General features: G+C 35.0%; 1 protein-coding gene and 1 long non-coding RNA gene across 5 annotated transcripts in view; one reads left to right on the top strand and one right to left on the bottom strand.

The window, feature by feature from the left end:
* Positions 1-23,032, top strand: part of LOC127864550 (uncharacterized) — a 190,362-nt gene that overhangs the window by 85,644 nt on the left and 81,686 nt on the right. Inside the window, exon 1 of one of the 4 annotated variants that reach the window (XM_052404283.1) lies at positions 11,587-11,672. The exons of 1 other annotated variant lie outside the window; for it this stretch is intronic. In XM_052404283.1, coding sequence (XP_052260243.1) covers positions 11,653-11,672 — 20 coding nt within the window. In that variant the 5' untranslated portion in view covers positions 11,587-11,652. Of the gene's footprint in view, positions 1-11,586; positions 11,673-23,032 lie in introns of those variants that run through there. 2 more of the 4 variants (XM_052404284.1, XM_052404281.1) reach the window with 2 other exon arrangements.
* Positions 2,128-7,223, bottom strand: LOC127864563 (uncharacterized). Its single transcript, XR_008042083.1, has 2 exons — positions 6,475-7,223; positions 2,128-6,325 (listed from the first exon to the last, which is right to left on the bottom strand). It is a non-coding gene; the product is annotated as an uncharacterized LOC127864563 (long non-coding RNA).

The following is a 23,032-nucleotide window of genomic DNA, read 5'->3' as shown; positions in this document are numbered from 1 at the left end:
TAGTGGTCTATGCGATAGACTTTTACTCCGGGGTTAGTGATTCGAGCCCAGTTGATGGTTACTTATTTTCTTTCTTTCATTTTATTCTTGTTTTTTTTACTCGAGCTTTTTAGATCCAATGTTTACATTTATCAAAGTTAAGCATTGAATGACAAACTTCAATACATGCCAAAATCTGTGAATAGGACCCTTAATCACCATGCCAGAATCACATGGCGGGTCAGTTTAGGCATATATGCACAATGGATATGTTCAACTTGTGAATTTACTCATTAATTATCATAGTAAGGCATTGTTGAAGCTAATTACCCACCGTACGTTCTTTAAAACACCATTATACCAGAACAATTGTGTCCTCATATATGACATACCCCCACCAAAAACATAAATAAATGAAAAAAAAGAGATTATATATTACAGAAGTGGTTATTTAGTATTACTCGTTTTGGAGGAATGAATGAATACAAATAAATTGTAAATGATATCTATTGGCGCATTGCCACAGGTTTATGTTGCAGGTTTATATTACCAAAGTAAGTATGATACGAACCATTCAATGGTAAATTGGCTTTTTTCATTGTCACTGAATATTACCAGACTTGCATGGGAACTCGAGTTTTTAGCTCACTTGAGCACAATGTACTCATAGTGAGCTTTTGTCCGTCGTCCGACTTCAACATTTTACTTGTGAACACTAGAGGCCACATTTATTTCCAATCTTCATGAAATTTGGTGAGAAGATTGGTCTCAATGAGATCTTGGATGAGATCGAAAATGGTTACGTTTGCTTAAAAAACATGGCTGCCAAGGGGCTGGGCATTTTTCCTTATATGGCTATATATGGCTTTAATAAAATCTTGTTAACACTCTAGTGGCTACATTTATTGTCCAATCTTCATGAAACTTAGTCAGAAGATTCATCCTTATAATATCTTGTACGAGTTTTAAAATGATTCCGGTTGGTTGATAAACATGGCCGCCATGGGGCGGGGCATTTTTCCATATATGGCTGTAGTAAAACCTTGTTAACACTCTAGAGGCCACATTTATTTTCCGAACGTCATGAAACTTGGTCAGAATATTTGACCCTATGATATCTTGGATGATTTAAAAAAATGGTTTCGTTTGCTTTAAAAACATGCCCACCAGGGGGTGGTCCATTTTTCATAATATGGCTATATATTGATTTAGTAAAACCTTCTTATTAAACACCTTAGAGGTCATATTTATTGTCCGATCATCATAAAACTTTGCCAGACAAATTTTCTCAATTATATATTGGATGAGTTCAAAAATGGTTCTGGTTGGTGGCAAAAACATGGCCGCCAATGGGGCGTGGCATTTTTCCTTATATGGTTATAGTAAAACCCTGTTAATATCCTAGAAGCCACATTTATTGTCCGATCATCATGAAACTTTGTCAGAAGATTTGTCCCGAAAATGGTTCCAGTTGCTTGAAAAAGCATGGCCACCAGGGGGCGGGGCATTTGTCCTTATATGGCTTCGTGAATCTTCATGAAACTTTGTCAGAATATTTGTTTAAATGATATCTAGGATATGTATGAAACTGGTTCTGGTCTGTTGAAAAACAAGGCTGCCAGGGTGTTCTCTAGTCATGAAAGTTGGTAAGAACATTTGTTCAAGTGACATGTTGGGCTGCACAGAACATATTGGTTCCTTTGAATCTCAGGTTAGCGACTTTGGACCTTTCATGCCCTCTTGTTTGTGTTTTATGCAGCACCGGAAATCAGATTGTGATCATGTTCATTTTGGTTAATTGTTCAGAAAATATTAAGAATTGTTTGAAGAATTTAATCTATTTTGAGATTTGTAATATGTTTATCAGGAAGAAACAATTTCAATCTCTCCAAAGTACTGTAATAAGTTTAAAGGTTGTTTCATTTATTTATTGTACATTAAAGTGTTTCATACTTAAGATGCCTTTTTTTCCATTCTATAAACAGAGAATCATGTTTGCCTTGATTATAAAATGTTAACTTGAGTATAAAATTAACATTTTACCTCGGAGCTGGTAGAAAACTGGCACTTGTGTGGTTCAATTTGTTATTTAACTTTATGCACTGATATTTAAATGTCTTCACACAACTAAGCACAAAACACAACCCGTTTTGCATTAAGCAAGGCTTGCGATCAGTTTATTGACAACACACATCCACGAATATTACATATTCGTATCATATAGCAATCAAGTACAATCGTAGTACAACCTTGACAGGACAATTTTCGATCTATAAATTATATAACAAATTATAACTACAGTCCACTCTCGTTATCTCGAAGTCGGCGGGAACAAGAAAACATATCGAGATAACGAGAGTTCGAGATATCCGATTAGGCGTTTTCAAAGAAAAATAAGTTCGAGATATCCGATTAGGCGTTTTCAAAGAAAAATGAGACGAAAATTTACCTTGTTTTTAACATCTTAATACCTGCTAAGTGATTTTACTAAAGCCGTCACCGTGTGGCATAATACTCTCTTCCTGATATATACGCGTTTTACGAGGCACGATTAATTTTGCTATTTAAATGCTTAAAATGACGTTTTAAGTATTACAGAATTGCATGAACACATGCAGTTATAATTTTTTTAAACTGTCGAGTAAACGACGGTGTATATACGCATAAATATAACTCAATGCATTTTGGAATGTTGTTTGTGAAAACAATTAGTCTTTCGGCCTTTCGGCAGGCTGTGTATTAATTGCAGTTAATTGATATTAAAGTGACACTTAAAGTGACAGGCCTTAATCAAGTGTTAATAGCTAACGACATTACACACGTGTGATCATTGATGCAATAATCGGATCAATTTCCTACCGCATAGTATCGGGAGCAGCCGGGCGTAGCGGGACGGTGAGGTATCAAAGAAAAAGTTTCTCACCTTTTGCCGACACTGGAAAAGTTATTCGCACTTCGAGATAAACCGCGGTAAAAACATGTTAAATCGGGACTCGGGACAAAATTTTATATCGACATATCGAATTATTCGACATAACGAAAATCGAGATAAGCGATGTTTATTTATATAGATAAAGAAGGAAAAAAATGGGACATTGAGCTTACTTCGACATATCGAGAATATCGAGATATCCGATGTCGAGATAACGAGAGTGGACTGTATAATGTGTATACATCACTTCTAGTATTGTGTCCTTAATTGGTGTTTTGAAGACCAGGGTAAAAACCAGAGATAAAAATTCATCAGATACCGCATGTAAAATAACTCTGGAAAACTGTACCTGAAAACAACCAATACTAAACATTATGTAACACAAACATAACATGCCATTTGAGCCAATTTACTACTAATGCGGTTCGAATTTAAAAAAGTAAAAGTTTACTGATCGAAGTCTAGCGTAGAACTGACCAAACAATGAACACCCCGTGCAAATTCCCGACTATGTCCACCTGATTGACCATCACTCACGTGACAACCACGCGCATGAACGAACCGCACATATACCTGTTTTGTGCGGTGCGTTATGTTTAGACATACGTTCTGTGCTATACTCCGTAACGCACAGAACGGAAAAGTCTTCACACAACTAAGCAAAAAACACAACCCGTTTTGCATTAGGCAAGGCTTGCGATAGAACAAAAACAAAGGTTAGTAAGTTTTTAAATTCGAACCGCAAATCAATTATAATTTCAATTGTCTAGTGATAAAAAGCTTTTTTGTCTAGAGAATAATCAATGTACCCATCTTAAGCCCTATCAGACTTCCATCGACCATGTCGCTTCAAACATCTCTAAAACACGCCCTCGGCGTTAGCTAGTCTAAATAATTACATATATATAACCAAAAACTGGTTTGAACAAAAAATCATTTGATTCATCTGACCAATTTCCTAATTACATATTTGTTAATAAAACGCCATATGGGAAGTTGTAGTTGTACATTTTGCAATTATAATATCCGAACCATTCGTAAACATGCCAGTATTATAATGGCGTACATTAATAACAAAGTGATCAGATTTCAATTGTAGGTCATTACAATCAAACTCACTTAATTTGTTAATATGCATGATACATGTACATGCATAACCCAAAAATGATCAATCAATGAAAACAGTGGAATCTCCTTATATCAAACACAATGTTTGTATCATCTCTAATGAATGCACATGTACATGATACATCTTTCTTGTGAGATGGTTTGAAACACACACGCTTTGAAGCTTCTTATAATAGTTTGTTAAATCTTTCTTTGGATCATGTACACTATTAAAGAATGGATCCATTTAATACTGTAAAACACAGATCCATCAATTGAGCCATGTACATTACTACTGATATATGTAAGGCTGGCATGGCGACTACATTTTCTTCACAGTATATGAAATGTGCACATGAAGAATTCTTTTCTTCACCGTATTGTCTGCTCTTGATTGTTCTAAGTATTTACTTAGCCATTCTGTCCGCCATCTTATCTCTTCGAAGCCCATGCAAGCCCGAGCCCTCTAATCGCTCCTTCAGAGTACCTCTCAAAACATTTCCTGTCAAACATATGTACTATACATCAATAACTGTATTGTGATATGCATCTTAACGCTATCTTATTTAATGATAATCTAGTGTTACCAAAACAACCTGGAATCATACAGTCTCTAGCAAACTTTTTGCAATATTTCACAATATCTCTAAAATGTCCGTATGACAAATCAATATTAGCCAATAAGGCGAACTGCCCCTTTTTGGAACAATAAGGATGCATTTTGCTTTCTCTGATATCATCTTATTGATACAGATTAATACCAACCTAGTTTCTGAACTAACCAGTTTACATTGTTTCCCCATATTGAACTAAGGCACCCACTGCCTCTTTTCATTGAATCCAGTATCCACACAACATATTTAAATCTAAAGCTATTTCTTTTGACTACCATTCAATAATATAGATTTTACATTTTATTGTCTGAATACACTTTGATGGACGAATTTTGCAAAGCATTTAAAACATTTCATATAATATAACATCCGGGGACCATAGCATACTCTCTGCTCTCTTCATGGAGCATCTCTGCTCACTTCCGGGAGCAATCTACTGAGCTCTATGTCCACTTCCGGGGACCATAGCCTACAATTTCTGCTCACTTCCGGGAGCAATCTACTGGGCTCTTTGTCCACTTCCGGGGACCATAGCAAACTCTTTCTGCTCACTTCCGGGAGCAATAACATACCTTTTCTAGCCGTATGCAAGGCATTTTCTTGATCATAAGAAATTTTACTTACGTCATGTTGAACGACGGAATACTTATCCGGTTTATCTTGAAAACCAACTTCCGGTGGCTTAATGTATTGACTTCATTTTAAATCACAATATGCATTACCTGTTTCGTTTATAGAAACACTGGCAGTGTACCTCCTTGATTTTAACAGTGTAATATAGTAATCACTTCCAGGAATAACTTTTCTCTTTTCGTCAATAATCTGTTCACTTCCGGGAACAGGTTGCTCTTTTTATTAAGATCATGTACATTCCAATTTTCTCATTTTCGGGTCTCAAAGACCACGAGTACATACCTTTACTCTCTTCGTCAATGGAATAAAACAAATTGAAAATAAATTTGCTTTTTTATTTTTATGAAAATCGTTAGCTTGACAGTCATTTCGCCTATATCTACATTCAAGCTACAACTTTCTATAAAACCTCCATAAACCATCACTTGTGGTACTTGCATCAGCAAATATATTACACAAAAACAACTGATTGTGTTTGAAATCTTTTCCACCGTTGATTAACTGCCTAGTGCTTTCTTTCCATAATCTAAGTTTGGAAATATCTGCAACGTTACAATAAGGGGAGCTTTCCAACTAGCTCTGGTATTTATGCAATTGTATATATGCATTGTTATCACCAAACTTTATTTACAACCACACTCTGAAAGGAAATTGTCTGCCCTACAAGACTAGCTATTAATTTATCTTTTGGTACTACTTTTTCTTTCGTTTGATAAATTAGATAGATCATCGAATCAATACTTTTTTCTAGCCTAGCTACTCAATTTTTAATTATGAAAAACTGCATTGTATGCATATCGATCACATCCCCGAGCCATTCTACTCTCTGAGAAGGAATCAAAATACTGTTTCTTCAGCCAGTTAACATCAAACTCGTCTAGTCACTAGCATATAATGTTTTTTCATATTCTACACTGTGATGTATGCCATCATCACAAAAGCAAATAACTATTTTAAGTCAATTTGACGTAAGAATGCTAGTACACCTCATTTTAGTTTTAACGAGTTTTAGTAAATATATGATCGGCCGTTATCGTGCCAAATATAAGCTTATAACAACCTAACACTGCCTGCTATTCTCTTGATAGCTCAAACCACACCGTTCGTGAATGTATCAATATCAAGATACGCTCCTCTAATATCGAAAGTAGAACAAATAAATAAATATACGATCGGCCGTTATCGTGCCAAATATAAGCTTATAACAACCTAACACTGCCTGCTATTCTCTTGATAGCTCAAACCACACCGTTCGTTAATGTATCAATATCATGATACGCTCCTCTAATATCGAAAGTAGAACAAATAAATAAATAATAATTTTAAATATATCGAGGCCTCCCATTCTTATTAAATACCACTATAAACGTATTAACGGGCGTATTAACAACATGATAAATGTCACGTGGGTTTTCAGTCTACTTACCGACAAACTTCCGGTAATAATTTTTATTTTTTATTCTATGATTTTTTCTTTTTGATAAATTTCAATACTATGATCCTTTTGATCAATTGCTCCTTTTATCTCTTTCTGTACGTTACCGTTTACCGCAATTTACTACATCTAAAATGTAACAACCATCCGTAGCCTGCTACAGCTTGGCTACATGGGCTTTCGTTCTTTTTACCGGCGAGCTTCTAGCATCAATTTCTATACTATGATCCTTTTGATCCAGTTTTATACTAAGATCCTTTTGATACATTTAGACAGATCTTTTTGTACGTTACCGTTTTCCGACGGAAAAAATAAACTTATAACCGCCATTTACTACATCGAAAATGTACTTACTATCAGTAGTCTCCTGCTTCTTAACCGCGTGGGCCTTCCTTCAACTTACCGGCGAACTATACTTGGATCCTTTTGATCACGTTCGACTTTAGGAACTTTCTGTACGTTACGTTTTCCGACGAACACGAAACTACCCATTTTCTGATAACGGGGTTCTATACATAATTAACATAACTTATTGGTCGAGCTGTTTGCTGAACATCCAGCTGCTCCTTTCCGATGACCCGGTTCGCCACATGCGAAACATAGTCCTTGCGTCTCAATTGTAATTGAGTTTCAGCCCCTTGTATTGCGATGTTAGATGAAGCTTCCGGCTTCTGATATGACCCGTCAAGAGCGCCGCGTGGCGTTATGTTTCCGATTTTTATATGCAATCGCCTTGTATTTTTCTGCAAATAACATTACGTCATCAGACTCGTAAAACATTTACACATATACATATAGAATGTATACAACACCACAAAGAATAGCAATTTATTCCCCAATAAGTTCGAAAGCTTTTGTCGTGTTCTACCATTAATGACCTGTGAATTTTTGGTCACGTGCCATCAATATTTCTATTTGTAAATTGATCGGCTTTCTCTAGTGCTGAAATTGTTACTTGAAATATACATCGTTTCAACTCTGTTACCTCTTCGTAACACTCGATACTATGCTCGAGATTCAGTATAACGGATTTTACAGATTTACGTTTCTTTTAGCACTTATCTTTTCTATGATGCGTTCCAAATCTTGCAGCATGGACACCCTGTGTTCTGCTGAAGTCGACAACACGATGTAGGATTTGTACACGAACACAAGTTTACTGATCGAAGTCTAGCGTAGAACTGACCAAACAATGAACACCCCGTGCAAATTCCCGCCTATGTCCACCTAAGTGACCATCACTCACGTGACAACCACACGCATGAACGAACCGCACATATACCTGTTTTGTGCGGTGCGTTATGTTTAGACATACGTTCTGTGCTATACCCCGTAACGCACAGAACTGAAAATTAGAATCCACTCAATAACAATATTTAGAAATTGAGCTTTGTGATGCAGAAATGCGCAATCTGGTCACGCTACCATGTTCACTTTTCAGTCAGGCAAGATTTCGTTATCTCATTTGTTGCCATGGTAACTCCTGGCCAGACTGTGCTAATGCGCAGACTGGTATGTAGATATACTGGCCAAATTAAATAAGACCAATTTCGCATAATGTGGCTAAATTTATTTAGTAAATGCATTTTCATTAGCGAAAAATGGCATCTATGATGTGCCTTAGTTTGTTACAGATGCGCTAGAATTGTTTTCACAGATAGTAAAGTTTTTTTCAACTACATGTATTAAAACTGTTTCTGTATTAGAAAAGTGCAGATATACATTTTATCTGTAATATGATTTGCTTTTAAAATAAAATATGTTCTTCAAGATTAATATAACCACAAAAAAGACATTTTCACCATTTACTATCATTTCAGCCAATTCAGCCAATTTAGCACAACATGCTCATGGTGGGTTTCTGTGATCGTATTTTTTCTGCAGCCATAATTCGTGGTCAACATTTGAATTGTTAACACTCAATACACATGCATTTTTATGAATTTGACAAAACATGTGTCCGATGATGTTATTATGGGCGTTATTGTATGACTTTACTCGACCAAGGCTGTTAGCAGCATTTCTGTGCATTCTTTTGGAAATGTGTGCATCTGATGCGATATCACTACACCCCAACTGGACTGATTCAGTGCCCGTTCCGGCAGCATGTGAGTTTCTGGACTGGTGTAGTTTTCTCCGGGTCATTCTGGTATACTGCACACGACCATGCCGAACATTAAATATCTGTCAATAAAACATTCTTCTAAACTTTTTTACTCAGGCAAATAGATCAGTTAAATAAACTGGGACACGCCCAGGATCCTCACATAATGCATCATCATGGAAATATACACACTTGAATGATTCTCAGAGATTACATCCGCATGGCATACATGCTACCATGCATATGTAAAGGGACTTTTTTAACAGTTTGGCAAAATGACAATTTTATTTAACGTGAGGCCGCCCCCGAGCGCTATTATATTGTGCCTTCCGAGGCCCTCGGAAGGCCAATTAAACATTCAATACAGTATAACAAATACTTTTCCTCAGGCTTCCTGCCTTATAATTAAAAACTAAAAAATAAACGAGTAGCCACGAATATATACAATGCGACAAACAAGTGAGAGTTGCCTTCAACGAAGCTTCTACGTTCAATGTCTACACACTTTAATGAACCAGTAGCCATTCGTCACCCCAAGGCCCTAGGTGCAACGTCCGCCATCTCGAACGACTTCCATAGATTGCAACCCTTTGAAGAACCTCTAAACTTGCAACATGAACTCTACAGCCCGGGCAGCACCGCTTGAAATCGAAGTAATCGCCCTAATTCTCCAGAATACTGTTCATGTCATCAGAACCGTCAGGGATCAGCCCCGCTGGTATGCCTTACTCAACATATTTTACTATTTTCGACAACAAATTGTATATACACATGGGCTTATAAGAGCATGCATTAACATCTCTCAACGATATTAAACTAATATCCAAACGTTATGTGCACTATCATTAGGGGTTGCAGTCGGGGTTCCGGAACGATCCAAGTGCGCACTTTGCATCTTCCAGATGTATGGAAGTTTATTTTGGAGAGTTATTTCCCCAATTGTCTTAGGGAGCTAGCTACGGCTCAGTGGAAGTAGGAAAAAGGAGGATCTTGCGGAGTGGGGGAAAAATAATTTCAAAAAAGATTCATAAAAGAAACGACTGTAGTAATTATTAAAACTGTCTTAAAGTTGGTTTGCGAAATCGGACGCTGTTCTCGCAAGAAAACAAGCATTTTTTAGACCAATATTAACTTTATCAAAACGCAACTCAGATGTTTCAGCGTGAAAATATAGTTCAAGGTGCGTTACTGTAACAAACCTGTACCAACCAGCCAATATATGTAACAAAAACGCATAGGGATCGCCCCTTGTACGCAGATTATCCAGACAATATTATGCAGAATTCAGTACCATATTGATCGGCGCCAAATACTTTCAAATGGAATGACTCACGTTTAAAATAATTTACAAATTAATGCGCTTCGACGTTGCCGACTGAAGTCGTTCCGATCGTTTATAAGACGCTACTTTATACACGCAGACAAAAGTGAAATAACGTATGCTTGGAAAAAAATAGAATAATGGGAATATGTCGATAGGCAATAGGCAGATATGCAAAAATATCAAAGTTATGCAATGGTCAGGCGTGGACAATTATTTTACAATATTACTTTCATTAGTACATAGCATCTATTGGTAAAAGATGCTTCAGCGAACATAGATCTAGGGAACTATTGAAAAGCGTCTCGTCAATTAATCAATCTATTTTATAGTTTCAGTTTCAGAGTTACCGTGTTGACATTATATGTTACGATTAATTAACTTGTAATATTGACTTAAGAATTCCAAGAAATAATAAAAACATAACCTGAATTAATATATATGATACTACAGCTTAAATGTACATTATATAATATTGTTTTCATGCTAGTATCATACAAAATAAAAGTCTGCGTTTTGACCGTTAAGTTAGTGTACACACCTTTCAACACACTATACTGTCCAGCTATTGTTACATGTCTTAACACGAACCAATCTCAAAGTCCATCACAACGCTTTGAACGAGACTTTAATGTTGGTAAGTTCGGCAACATAGCCTGTCTTCTTTTTCGTGACATCATGACGAAGAGTGAGGGCATCTGCTTCAACGAATCGCAATAAGACGTGTACAGACAGCAGTCGAAAGTGCTGTTTGACTGCTGTTCGGTGGTACCGAACTGTACCTTCTTTGTCAGACTTAACAGGAAATAAATACTTTTTTAAATAAGAATTACATGAGAAATGGACTGAATGCAATTCACATCAGATCGCACCTCAAACTCGAGGAATGTTGGGTCTATTTTACGATGCTTCTCTTGGGCACAGTTGAGGATTTGCGTCAACGTCTGCGGCTTTTTAAGGTTGTTTTCGTGGCGCTGAAAATGTGACCTTTTTTACCTCACGGTCGCTTGGCTGACATAATATCCACTATGCCACGATGACGAAGATTTCTTGTATCGTTTGTTCTTCTGTTTCAACATATATATAGTCTTTATTTTCAGATTCAATTATATGGGTTGTTTATGTGCGAAAAAATGGGGTCTACTTTTTTGTAACTAGGCATAGGAAAAACGGATATTTTTGTCTTAATATTCATTGTTTTCATATAATAAAACACTGTTTTCGGTAATTTTGACTGTTTTCGCGAAAACAGTACTGTTTTTGGTCGGTATCTAGTCATACCGGAAAAAATGCGTTTATTTGAAAAGCAAAGATACGTAAATAAACATCAATTTACTGATACTTGGTACTTGATACTTAGATGCTTAAACATTTAATTAAATGGAACCTGAATAAGTATATTGTCATCTCACTTTTGCCGTGGGAACTAGACTGTGTGTTGCTACCGTTTTGAAATGTGACCGTATTGATCCATAAAGGAATACTGCTTCCGGTAAAATTGAAATAAAGAAGAAAAAAGTGTTTCAAATGAGCAACACAGACATGAGGTGGATGAATACTTTGAGATTTAAACAATATTCGCCGCTAGGTTTTACATAAAACAAGTAGTTGAATTGAATAACATATATATTTCCAATATGTATAATAATATAAAAGCGAACGATGCATACTTATGTGGGTCAGGACGGTCCATATCTGTGTGACTTGACCGCCTAGACCATGAAGGCTCAATTAATTAATATGATTATAGGTGCTACCTAGTTTACGGGCTAAAGCTTTTTAAGTTTTTTGACAACCATTTATTTTTAATAAAATATATGGACATTATTGTGTTCAAAATATTATAACTGTTTCAATAATAAAGTAATGCATCAAAAAAATAAATCTTAAAACAAGTAACATGTTTCTAGCTTAAAGATCTAGCAGCTTATAATTTTGTGTTTTCTAGCCACAGGAATTTAAAGCTGGTTCTGTTGCTGTGGTGTTGTGGATAGGGTGTCTGCTTACTGGCTTAGTTACTGGGAGGTCTCTGTATTGATCCCTTATGTGGTAGCATTCTTTTGATAACCCTTAAGACACTAAGTACTGGTCCTACCTAGGAAAGATCGAGTTTGTTTCATCAAATGTCTCAATTCAACTTAACAGCTTGCTAAAGCAGTTGATTTTAGCTTACTGTACTCTTATTTAACATAATCAAAAACACTTGATGTGTCAAATCAATTCTGATTGACAAATTTGACAGGATTTTTTTAATCCAATAAGTTTTAAACTGTCAAATTACCCACACTATGTATTGAAAGCCATACCTGGAGCTTTCATCCGTTTACTACGGACTTAATCAGCAGAATGATTTCTACTGTTGCAACTTTGACAAATTTGACAGGATTTTTTTAATCCAATAAGTTTTAAACTGTCAAATTACCCACACTTAGTGTTTTTCCCAGGCCATTTAAGCGTGGCGAAAAAGCCACGCCACCTCCTGGATCGCCACGCTGCCCTTTTCAAAGGCAAATTTCGTCACGCGCCCTTCTTTTCAAAGGCAAATTTCACCACGCGCCCTTATCGATAACATCTTTTATCGCCTTACGATCTAACTTGGTCCATAAAATCAGCGTCCTTGATTGTCTGTGACGCTCTGACTGTGCTTGATTTACTCGAGAGACGTCAACGTCTAATCGACTATATTTGAGCAGATTTAATCTATTACAGTGCTCGATTTATAGATAGACTGCTCCAAAGCTGTGAATTAGTCATGCGTGAATAACCCCATGTCAGTATCAATCGATAATGCCAGAGGCTATGGTATACCAAGCGCACTTTTCGGTCGACAATGTCAGAGACGTAGGCAGATCGTCTCTGACAATGTGTACTCCTCCACGATAAAATCGTTACTTCGGAGACTTTTGATGAAAAACTCGATGTTACTCTCGTGGCAATTGTGCATTGCATGCATTATTCAGTTATATCAAAACATATATTTTTACGCATAATTACATTTAAAAACACAAACAAATTTATTCTTTATCGCTTTCGTCTTTAAGATAATTAGAGCTAATTATTGAAATAATTACTGAGCCGTATACTAATATAACAAAATGCGAATCGCGTATACGCTTTAACGTTGCTATGCGCACCTGTCGCTTACATCATTTGACATTTGAACAACATGGCAGACTATACAGAATTAAATTGCGACTCGGCAAAAATGGCAAATAATGTCGTAAACGCTCGAATTAACGATGGAGATTATACATTTAGAAGGAATTTATGAAATGTCTGTGATAATCAACGATGCATAAAAATGTTTTAGATAGCAACAACACTATTTATTTATTTGTAATCTACTTGGTGGATGTATGTCACGGAAACGAGTGTTTGCATATTGTAATCAATCAATTTACTCGCAATGTTATTTTAAACATCTGGCAAGATTATTGTTAGAAAATGGGATAAGACAAACATGGTTTCATTTATATGTTAGTGGATCTGTGTATAATTAGATTCATATGCATATATATTGCTTTATTATGTTTGTCGTGCTGTACAGTTTATTGAAACAGCATGGAACTTAAATGTAAACATATTAATATAAATCGTAGTAAGTTAAATTCATCAATTACCATTAAATGTGCTTGTTTATATGTTATTTTTTCCACAACTGCTTCAGATGTGATTACATGTTGCCCTGTAATTCAGGTATTCAGGGAATGTTTTTGCCCTTTTTTGCCTAAACTGCGCGCTAAAATGCCCTTTTTGAAAGTAATGCGCCATGCCCCTTTGCCCTCCTGGGAAAAACACCCACACTAAGTATTGAAATGCATACCTGGAGCTTTTGTCCGTTTACTACGGACTTCATCAGCAGAATGATTTCTACTGTTGCAACTTTGGAAACGTTTACACCGCTAATTGTCTTTTTTTATTATCAATGTATAATTATGTGTAACAGCATGACAGCATACTTGTTTTGCAATTAAAATATTTAATAAATACAGGTACATGTATCCTGCAGGGTTCTAATTTTCTTTCGCAAACTATTGTTGAATAGTTTAAATTTTGTCGCCACTAAAAAGCTAGCCATTTCATAGCAATTCTAAAATCACACATGATAGTCTAAACTGCATACACTTAGTTTGTAGCTCTATAGTTACAATTTGAATGCAAATATTAGAATGCATAATGTTATCCATATTTTTTTATTTAAACATTCAAATAACACATACAATAAAACATAGATCATCAGTAATCATATGAGCTTATTAATGTCAGTCATTGTCTTTCTTGGCTATGCCGCTAGCAGAAGCATGTAAATGATGTAAGTATATATATATATATATATATATATATATATATATATATATATATATATATTCAGTACATATATAAAAAGGTATATGGTATTGTGTGGAGATACAAAACACTTCACATCATGTATTTTCGCATAAAATAATATTTAAACAATAAGTAATACTAAAACACTGTCATCAACCCACAGTACAAGAATATTTACGTATATGAAATTACAAAGTGATGTTATCTTTGAAAAATTAAGGAATCAATGCAGTGACATTGTATTATCTTTTACAAAATTAACACTGCTGGTTTTGTACTAGCGCATAAAACATTTATCATGGAACAACAAGTAACAACCAATTTATTAATTGCACTATAGGAAGGAAATCATATTAATGGCATTATGCATTAACTAAACAAGCTATTTGCTACTGTTTAGAATTAAACTATCTTACTAAAAATTATCACAACAGGTACTTAGTGCTTTTACATACTTGTGGTAAGTTTTGTATTACTAGTTTGACATTTATTGGCAGACACTTGTCGATATACAGAATAAATTTGCATGGGAACCTTCATATTTCTTCAGCATAATTGCCTTCAAATTGTTAATTTAACAACCCTTTGACATTGTTTGCAATTCTGATCTTATTATGCCATAGATGATATGTGTTTATAGATAGACAGATATAGACTTTTCAAAGTTTTTTTAAAGTTCACACATGTTCCATCCAAGTAAACCATCAGAACAAATACATAAGATCACCACAGATATAACTGTGTGTATAGCTTGGAAATTTTGATAGGTCAGTAATGTCTCCTTTGTTGATTTCTGGACACCAAAACTGTTTTGCTCGATAGAATGGCTTGTGTGATGCCCAGCTCTTGCCTTGGCAGAACAGCTTCTAAAAACGGGAAACCAACAAATATCTTAAAATTTGATAAATGATGCAGACAATTTATACATGTCTTGTTTTTTTGTTGATTTCGAATCTGGAAGATTTTTTACGTAAGATTTTGGTACGAAAATCCAACGGTATTAGATTTTGTGGTTTTAGACCTAAACTTATAAGAGTGATACATGTATGTAACCTTTCGGGATTTCGGTAAAGACTAAAGTGCGAGCAGACGAGGTGTAAATACGTTAAAAACCAAAGCTTAAAGACTAAAAAGTTAGATCGGAATATCTTTAAAATTTGTAAATAAATGTGTTACTGATGGATAACAACGACAACTTACCAATATATTGCTCATGACCACAGTAAAACTGCTTTCTGAGAGCGAATGGAAAATGCGTCACTAATTCTGACAAGTAAACAGTAGGATGTCGTTATTGAAATACCGCGAGAATACTGGGAAAATAAAGATGCCAACTATAATTTTTAAAACAAATACTTTTTATGTCCCCCACTATAGTAGTGGGGGACATATTGTTTTTGCCCTGTCTGTTGGTTGGTTGGTCTGTCTGTTTGCGCCAACTTTAACATTTTGCAATAACTTCTGCTATATTGAAGATAGCAACTTCATATTTGGCATGCATGTGTATCTCATGAAGCTGCACATTTTGAGTGGTGAAAGGTCAAGGTCATCCTTCAAGGTCAGAGGTCAAATATAGGTGGCCAAAATCGCTCATTTTATGAATACTTTTGCAATATTGAAGATAGCAACTTGATATTTGGCATGCATGTGTATCTCATGGAGCTGCACATTTTGAGTTGTGAAAGGTCAAGGTCATCCTTCAAGGTCAGAGGTCAAATATATGTGGCCCAAATCGCTTATTTTATGAATACTTTTGCAATATTGAAGATAGCAACTTGATATTTGGCATGCATGTGTATCTCATGGAGCTGCACATTTTGAGTGGTGAAAGGTCAAGGTCATCCTTCAAGGTCAGAGGTCAAATATATGTGGCCCAAATCGCTTATTTTATGAATACTTTTGCAATATTGAAGATAGCAACTTGATATTTGGCATGCATGTGTATCTCATGGAGCTGCACATTTTGAGTAGTGAAAGGTCAAGGTCATCCTTCAAGGTCAAGTATATGGGTCATAATTGCGCATGTAATGTCACTTCTGCAATATTGAAGCTAGCAATTTTATATTTGAAATGCGTGTGTATCTCAAGGAGCTGCACATTTTGAGTGGTGAAGGGTCAAGGTCATCCTACAAGGTCAAACATCATATAGGGGGACATTGTGTTTCTCAAACACATCTTGTTTTAACAAGGGTTTGTGATTTGTCAGGATAATAATAACAATAAGATATCGAAAAGATCAAAGCAAATACATTCGAAAAAAATCTGAGATTCGGGCAATATATTTAAGACGGGTTATGTTTACCCAAATTGTGTTTTTTAAAGACTGTCAACATATGTAGTGAACCAGTCTATGGCTTATACCCACTGAAGATGAGTATTCAGAGGAGATAATTAGGTACTCTTAATTCTGAAACGGTCTATATGTAGCGGAGAAAAACAAATAATGCGAGAATATTAAGTGCAATTCGCTACACAACTATGATGTCATTTGTATACTTTTTCCTGAGGTATGTATTTACATGTGATTTAGCATATGTCAAATTGTTTTTGATTTGTTCAAGGTCATAAATAGCATCGGAAATTATATTGTCGCGTGGCAATTTTTTTTTTTGAGATGTCCCTTTGTCAATTTTTATGTCTTAACTTCCATATGTATGAACGGTTAACGCACGCTACGCGGGCTTTTGTCCGTATTATTAATCATGAAAAGGAAAATTGGCTCGTTAACAGTAGTACATGTTATTGATTTGACCATGTTCAAAGTGTTTCAAACAAATAAGCAATTTGCGGAAATGTGATTATAGGGACTACCTAATTTGCAGGCAAAAGCTCAAAAGATGTCTATTTTATTTTGCATATTGATTAGAAATAAAATCCTGCACATTTTAATGGAACAACACAATAAAACATAACCCAGCAACCAAAAGGTAATTCATTTTAAGAGAAATGAAACCAAAAACATTGTTTAAGATTTAGGCAATATATATATATATATATATATAGCAACCACTAGGCTTGTTTACAAACGTTTTAATGTCAAGTTTTATGGTTGTTCACTTTTTAAATAAACAATATTTACAATTTCAATCTTAAAAACCTCTTGAATAGATGAAAGTAACTGTTTAAAGAAAAATAATTGTTTAAATATCAGGATAAATTTTATTATAAATTGTTGGGCATCTTTAAATCACTTCCATAACAACATTTATCCCACAGCTAAATGATTTTATAGAACAAATACGACTCATAAAGAAAAGATAAGGTTTTCTCCACGGTTATTTTTTAGATAAGGTTTATTCCACAGTTATTTTTAGAACATAGGGACTACTATTTTGGCATTTTACCCCTGATTGCGTCATTCAGGTCATTGGGTACGCAGTCGTTGGACGACTTAACGAGTGTGTGTTTGTTTGCGATGGATTATTAAGATGATAAAACACGGCTGAGCCGGGCCAAGCAGTGATAATCGGCCCGCAGGAAGCATAACGGCCCGAGGGCTTTAGCGACCTGGGGCAGATTATCACTGCCCGGCCCGGCTCAGCCGGGTATTTAACGTCTATAATATATATCTTACTTATATACTACATCATAGATTGGCACAGGTTTTGAGTCATACAATCATACGATTTTGGTCCTTTACTAAAATTTATGAAGAACCAGCTTTCCGTACTTATATTTTCATTGAATTGATTACGCAATTTATGACGTATCTCATGTGACGTAATTAAAATGACGAAACAAGCTAGACGATTTGGATTTAAGGACAACAACAATTCGGACTTGGATGGTTTTTATTTAACAGTTTAATATTTTTTAAGCATAGAACGATTAGTGTGTGTGTTAACGATGGATTATGAATGTGAATAACAGTGTTGGGATATAAAACTGGAATAAAACTGGTGAGACTGCATTTTCGATTTCGTTAAAATGTCTAATGTACTCGAATAACGCGATGTTTTGTTGAACAATTGATGGATTAAATTTAAGAAGAGTATCAGTGAATTGTTCTTTAACTGTTCGAAGGAAATCGATGTTGAGTTAAAAGGGTAATTTCTTTGATGAATAAGTCGTTCCTTTGTCAGTCGATCAAAGAATGTCTATTCACAAAGAATTGCCTGCTTGCATCCAGTGCGTTAAAATGGAAAAGATGGATGACGATGAAGAAATGTGTCCAGAATTTTAACTCGTCATGGAAGCAAATTAAACTTTACGAAAATAAACATGGTTAGAAGATCTACACAACTTCACGTAGGTTTCTACACATTTTGCAAATTTCAAAATGGCAGCCATTTTTGTTTTCGGTATTTTACAGTGATAAAACCAGAATTGTAGTTTGAACACAACCGTCTGTGTTCTACTTGAATGTGTAACATTTGGAACGCTGATTAAATTTGAATCGAGGCGTATAGCGATCTTGTCTCGTTACTCTTCTTTTGCGTGGAATTCTTAAGGACTATTTCGAGTTCCATAAACGAGAAAGATCGCAATTAATATTACTACGCAATGTTAGATTCAGCTATTTTAATGTGTTTTTGCTTATATTTTATAAATTAAAGACTACTATTTTTATTGCATCAGAAATAAATTAAATTTCAGATCGGCAAGCCTCGCCATGTAAACCTCTCTTCACTTGTGGGATAAATTAAAGTACACAATCACACTAACATAGTATTCTCTATTTTTACATGTGTCTATTTACAGCAGTGTGACACCCATGCTTTCATCTAGACCCTGCTAGAAACGAATAACTGAATGACATTTTTGACAAACATGCATATGCGAAGTTGTTGTCCACCGAAAAAGAAAATTATTTCTAAACATTCAAAATATAAATTACCGGTATGTATTCTATTATTAAAATTGTGTTTTATGTTTCTTGAACATATGCAGGGATTTCAATAAGTTGAAGACGGAGGATGAAGAAGAAAGGGAAAATGATAATTTTTACTTGAAGCGATTATATTATATGATTTCAATGTCAACATAGTATTCTTCCTTCCTAACCCAGCATATTAATATGACCGTAGAATGTAAAATTAAATGAATTCACAATCCTCATATGGTACCATAAATAAACTTGTGTTTACTACAGTGAAACAAGCAAGTAAACACGCATACGGAAGGCGTTTTTTGTACAGCAGAAATTTATTTACTATTAAATACACCTTTTCTTTCATTTATTTTTCTTGTTCTACTTCTTCTGAACTTTAATTATAGTTTTGGATTAATCAAGGTTTGATCTGTTTTTAGCTCATCTATTTTTTGAAAAAAAATTATGAGCTATTATCATCACCTTGGCGTCGGCGTCCGGTTAAGTTTTGCGTTTAGGTCAACTTTTCTCAGAAAGTATAATTGCTATTGCATTCAAACTTGGTACACTTACTAACTATCATGAGGGGACTGGGCAGGCAAAGTTAGATAACTCTGGCTTGCATTTTAACAGAATTATGTGCCCTTTTTATACTTAGAAAAGTGAACATTTTGGTTAAGTTTTGTGTTTAGGTCCACTTTATTCCTACAGTATCAAAGCTATTGCTTTCATACTTGCAACACTTATTAACTATCATTAGGGGACTGTGCAGGCAAAGTTATGTAACTCTGACTGGCATTTGGACGGAATTATGGGCCCTTTATACTTAGAAAATTGAAAATTTTGTTAAGTTTTGTGCTTTGGTCCACTTTACCCCTAAACTATCATAGATATTGCTTTCATACTTGGAACACTCGCAAACTATCATAAGGGTACAGTAAAAGGACAAGTTGCATAACTCTGGTTGTCATTTTTACGGAATTATGGCCCTTTTTTGACTTAGTAACTTTGAATATATGGTTAAATTTTGTGTTTCGATCCACTTTACTTCTAAAGTATCAAGGCTATTGCTTTCAAACTTCAAATACTTTCATGCTATCATGAGGTTACTGTACCTGGCAAGTTGAATTTTACCTTGACCTTTGAATGACCTTGACTCTCAAGGTCAAATTATTAAATTTTGCTAAAAATGCCATAACTTCTTTATTTATGATTAGATTTGATTGATACTTTGACAAAACTACTCTTACCTGACATACAACAATAGACTCCACCCAAACCATCCCCCGTGCCCCCCCCCCCCCCCGAATCCCCCCCCCTAATTTTTTTTTTAAGATCATCTCACAAATGACCACTACACCCTCACACTATACTATACACCCCCCCCCCATCCCACCCCTCAAATTTTTTTTTTTGGAAACGGTTAAAAAACACATATTTATTATTTTTATTATTTTATGTTTGAAATACCGTCCAACCATCGCACCCAAGAATACCCCCCCCCCCCACCCCCGCCGAATTCCCCCCCCCTAATTTTTTTTTTTTTTTTTAAGATCATCTCACAAATGACCACCACACCCTCACACTATAACCCCATCCCCCCACCATTTTTTTTTGAAACGGTTAAAAAACACAAATATTTATTTTTGTTATTTTATGTTTGAAATACCGTCCAACCATCGCACCCAAGAATCCCCTCCCACTCCCCCCCCCCTCCCGAATGTTTTTTTTTTTTTTCATTTTTGTTCGCATTTTTGGAAGATAATGTAATAAATGTCCACGCCCCCACACTATACACCCCTTTTCACTCCACCCCTCCCTCCTTTGTGATTGAAAATGAGAGTCCCTTCACCTTTAAAAAGAAAATAGATGAGCGGTCTGCACCCGCAAGGCAGTGCTCTTGTTAAAAAGTGTAACGAATGTATTTATTCGGTTTTAGCTTTAAAAAAGGAGCCGAGTGTTTACCTTATTTTATTTGCATATCTAAATGAAAACCCTGCATAAGTAAATCAGAAAACTATTTGTATTCAATTAAAGCCAAAAAAGTATACACAACAATGATTCCCGGATTGTTTGCATTCAGCTTGAAAGTGGTCTTTTTCTCTACCCTAAGGTGTATCAATGCTCCTTTAGTCCTTGCACTTTATGGGAAGAAGAAGAAGGAATTTAAAGCGATTGCTCATGGCATAAACTAATGAAACATAAAACATATACATACAAAAACAGCATGATGAATTGTGTCCAATTATTATTTATGCTAGAATAAAAACAAGTATATGTCGAAGATCAACAGGCATTTTTGCAATTAAAATATTCACAATTTTCCACTATATCATGGGACAGAAAAATTAACATTCAATTACACAATATATAACAAATTCTATAGTAAAACATGCTTGTTAATATTGTTTAAAAGTTTAATGTCTTGCTAGAAGTCTTCAAAACACAATGATCCAAAAAACTCAGAGTACGCTTCGTTGCTTGTGGCATGCTTTTTATTAACCACTAGACTTACATATACAATATATAAATGCATGGACACTATTAGTATCAACATAAATTTAACATGTTTGCTATCTGCTAGTTGTTTATTTCACTTCTCTTTAAATATTATTTGCACATCTGATATTTGTTATGCAGAAACTGCTGTTTTATGACATACAGACACTCTTCATAATAACTGCAGTTTCTTTACAGTCTACTTATGTTTTATAACACTCAACAGAACTATTGAATATTTCAAGGCCACAATTGCATAATTTCCATCACTGGCAAGTTTGATAGACCCAGAAATGCATCGTTGTTGAGTATTTAGCATCCAGTCAGTTTTGCTGCACAGAATAATGTATGGAGTGTGTGATGCCCAGCGCCCATACACATTTTAATAAGGCAATATCCTATGTTTATATAAGCACAGTTATTTACAGTATGAACCCGTTTACTGTTGTACAAAATGATCGGGAACAAGTTGAAATATTGTTTACAATCATTCACAGTTTGGTACGAAAATAATTGAGTACAAGTTGAAGTATTGTTAACAATCACAGCATATCTTTACATACCAAAGAGAGAGGATCTTTGAATAATCATGTAAAGTATACTTAAGACATATAACCAAAACGTTAAATACATGGATACATTTTTGTTTAAATAGTTTTAATTAATAGCCATAGATAGAACTAATTTCAAAACCGGCGAAAAATTGCTATGTTACAAAAGAAGTTTCCGTTTTATAAAAGGTAATCTTTAACAATACATTGATATTTTATGAAACCAAATACAATAATTACCAACCGCTTTTTAATCAATTAAGTGGCTTGAGGCCTAATCTTTATATAGTGATGTGTAACCTTTTATATGAAAATAAACGAGACTTGAGAAAGTGAGTGTAGACGAAGTTAAAACCAGTAAAAAAAATAGCTAAAATGCTGAAAAGTTAAATCAGAATAACGTTAAACTTGGTAAATAGACGTGTTCCTTGTGGATAACAACCGCAACTTCACAAAGTATTTCTCATGATCACGGGTAAAACTGCTTTCTGAGAGCAAATGGTAAATGCGTCACGAATTCTGACAAGTAAACAGTAGAGTGTCGTTATTCACCGGACGCTGTATGCGCAGTGGCTAGCTCCCATAAAAAATTGAGAGCTCGAAATCAACGCCGATGTTCATGAATTCAGCGAATCAATTGTTTAAATAGTTGTATTTATTGAATTGTGAGGAAAATAATAACATTAAGATATTAAAATAATCGGATCAAATAAATTCG

This window comes from Dreissena polymorpha, chromosome 1 (assembly GCF_020536995.1).
Source record: "Dreissena polymorpha isolate Duluth1 chromosome 1, UMN_Dpol_1.0, whole genome shotgun sequence".
NCBI lineage: Eukaryota > Metazoa > Mollusca > Bivalvia > Myida > Dreissenidae > Dreissena > Dreissena polymorpha.
The sequence above is the reverse complement of the archived record's forward strand: the minus strand, read 5'-3'. Positions and strand labels throughout refer to the sequence as shown.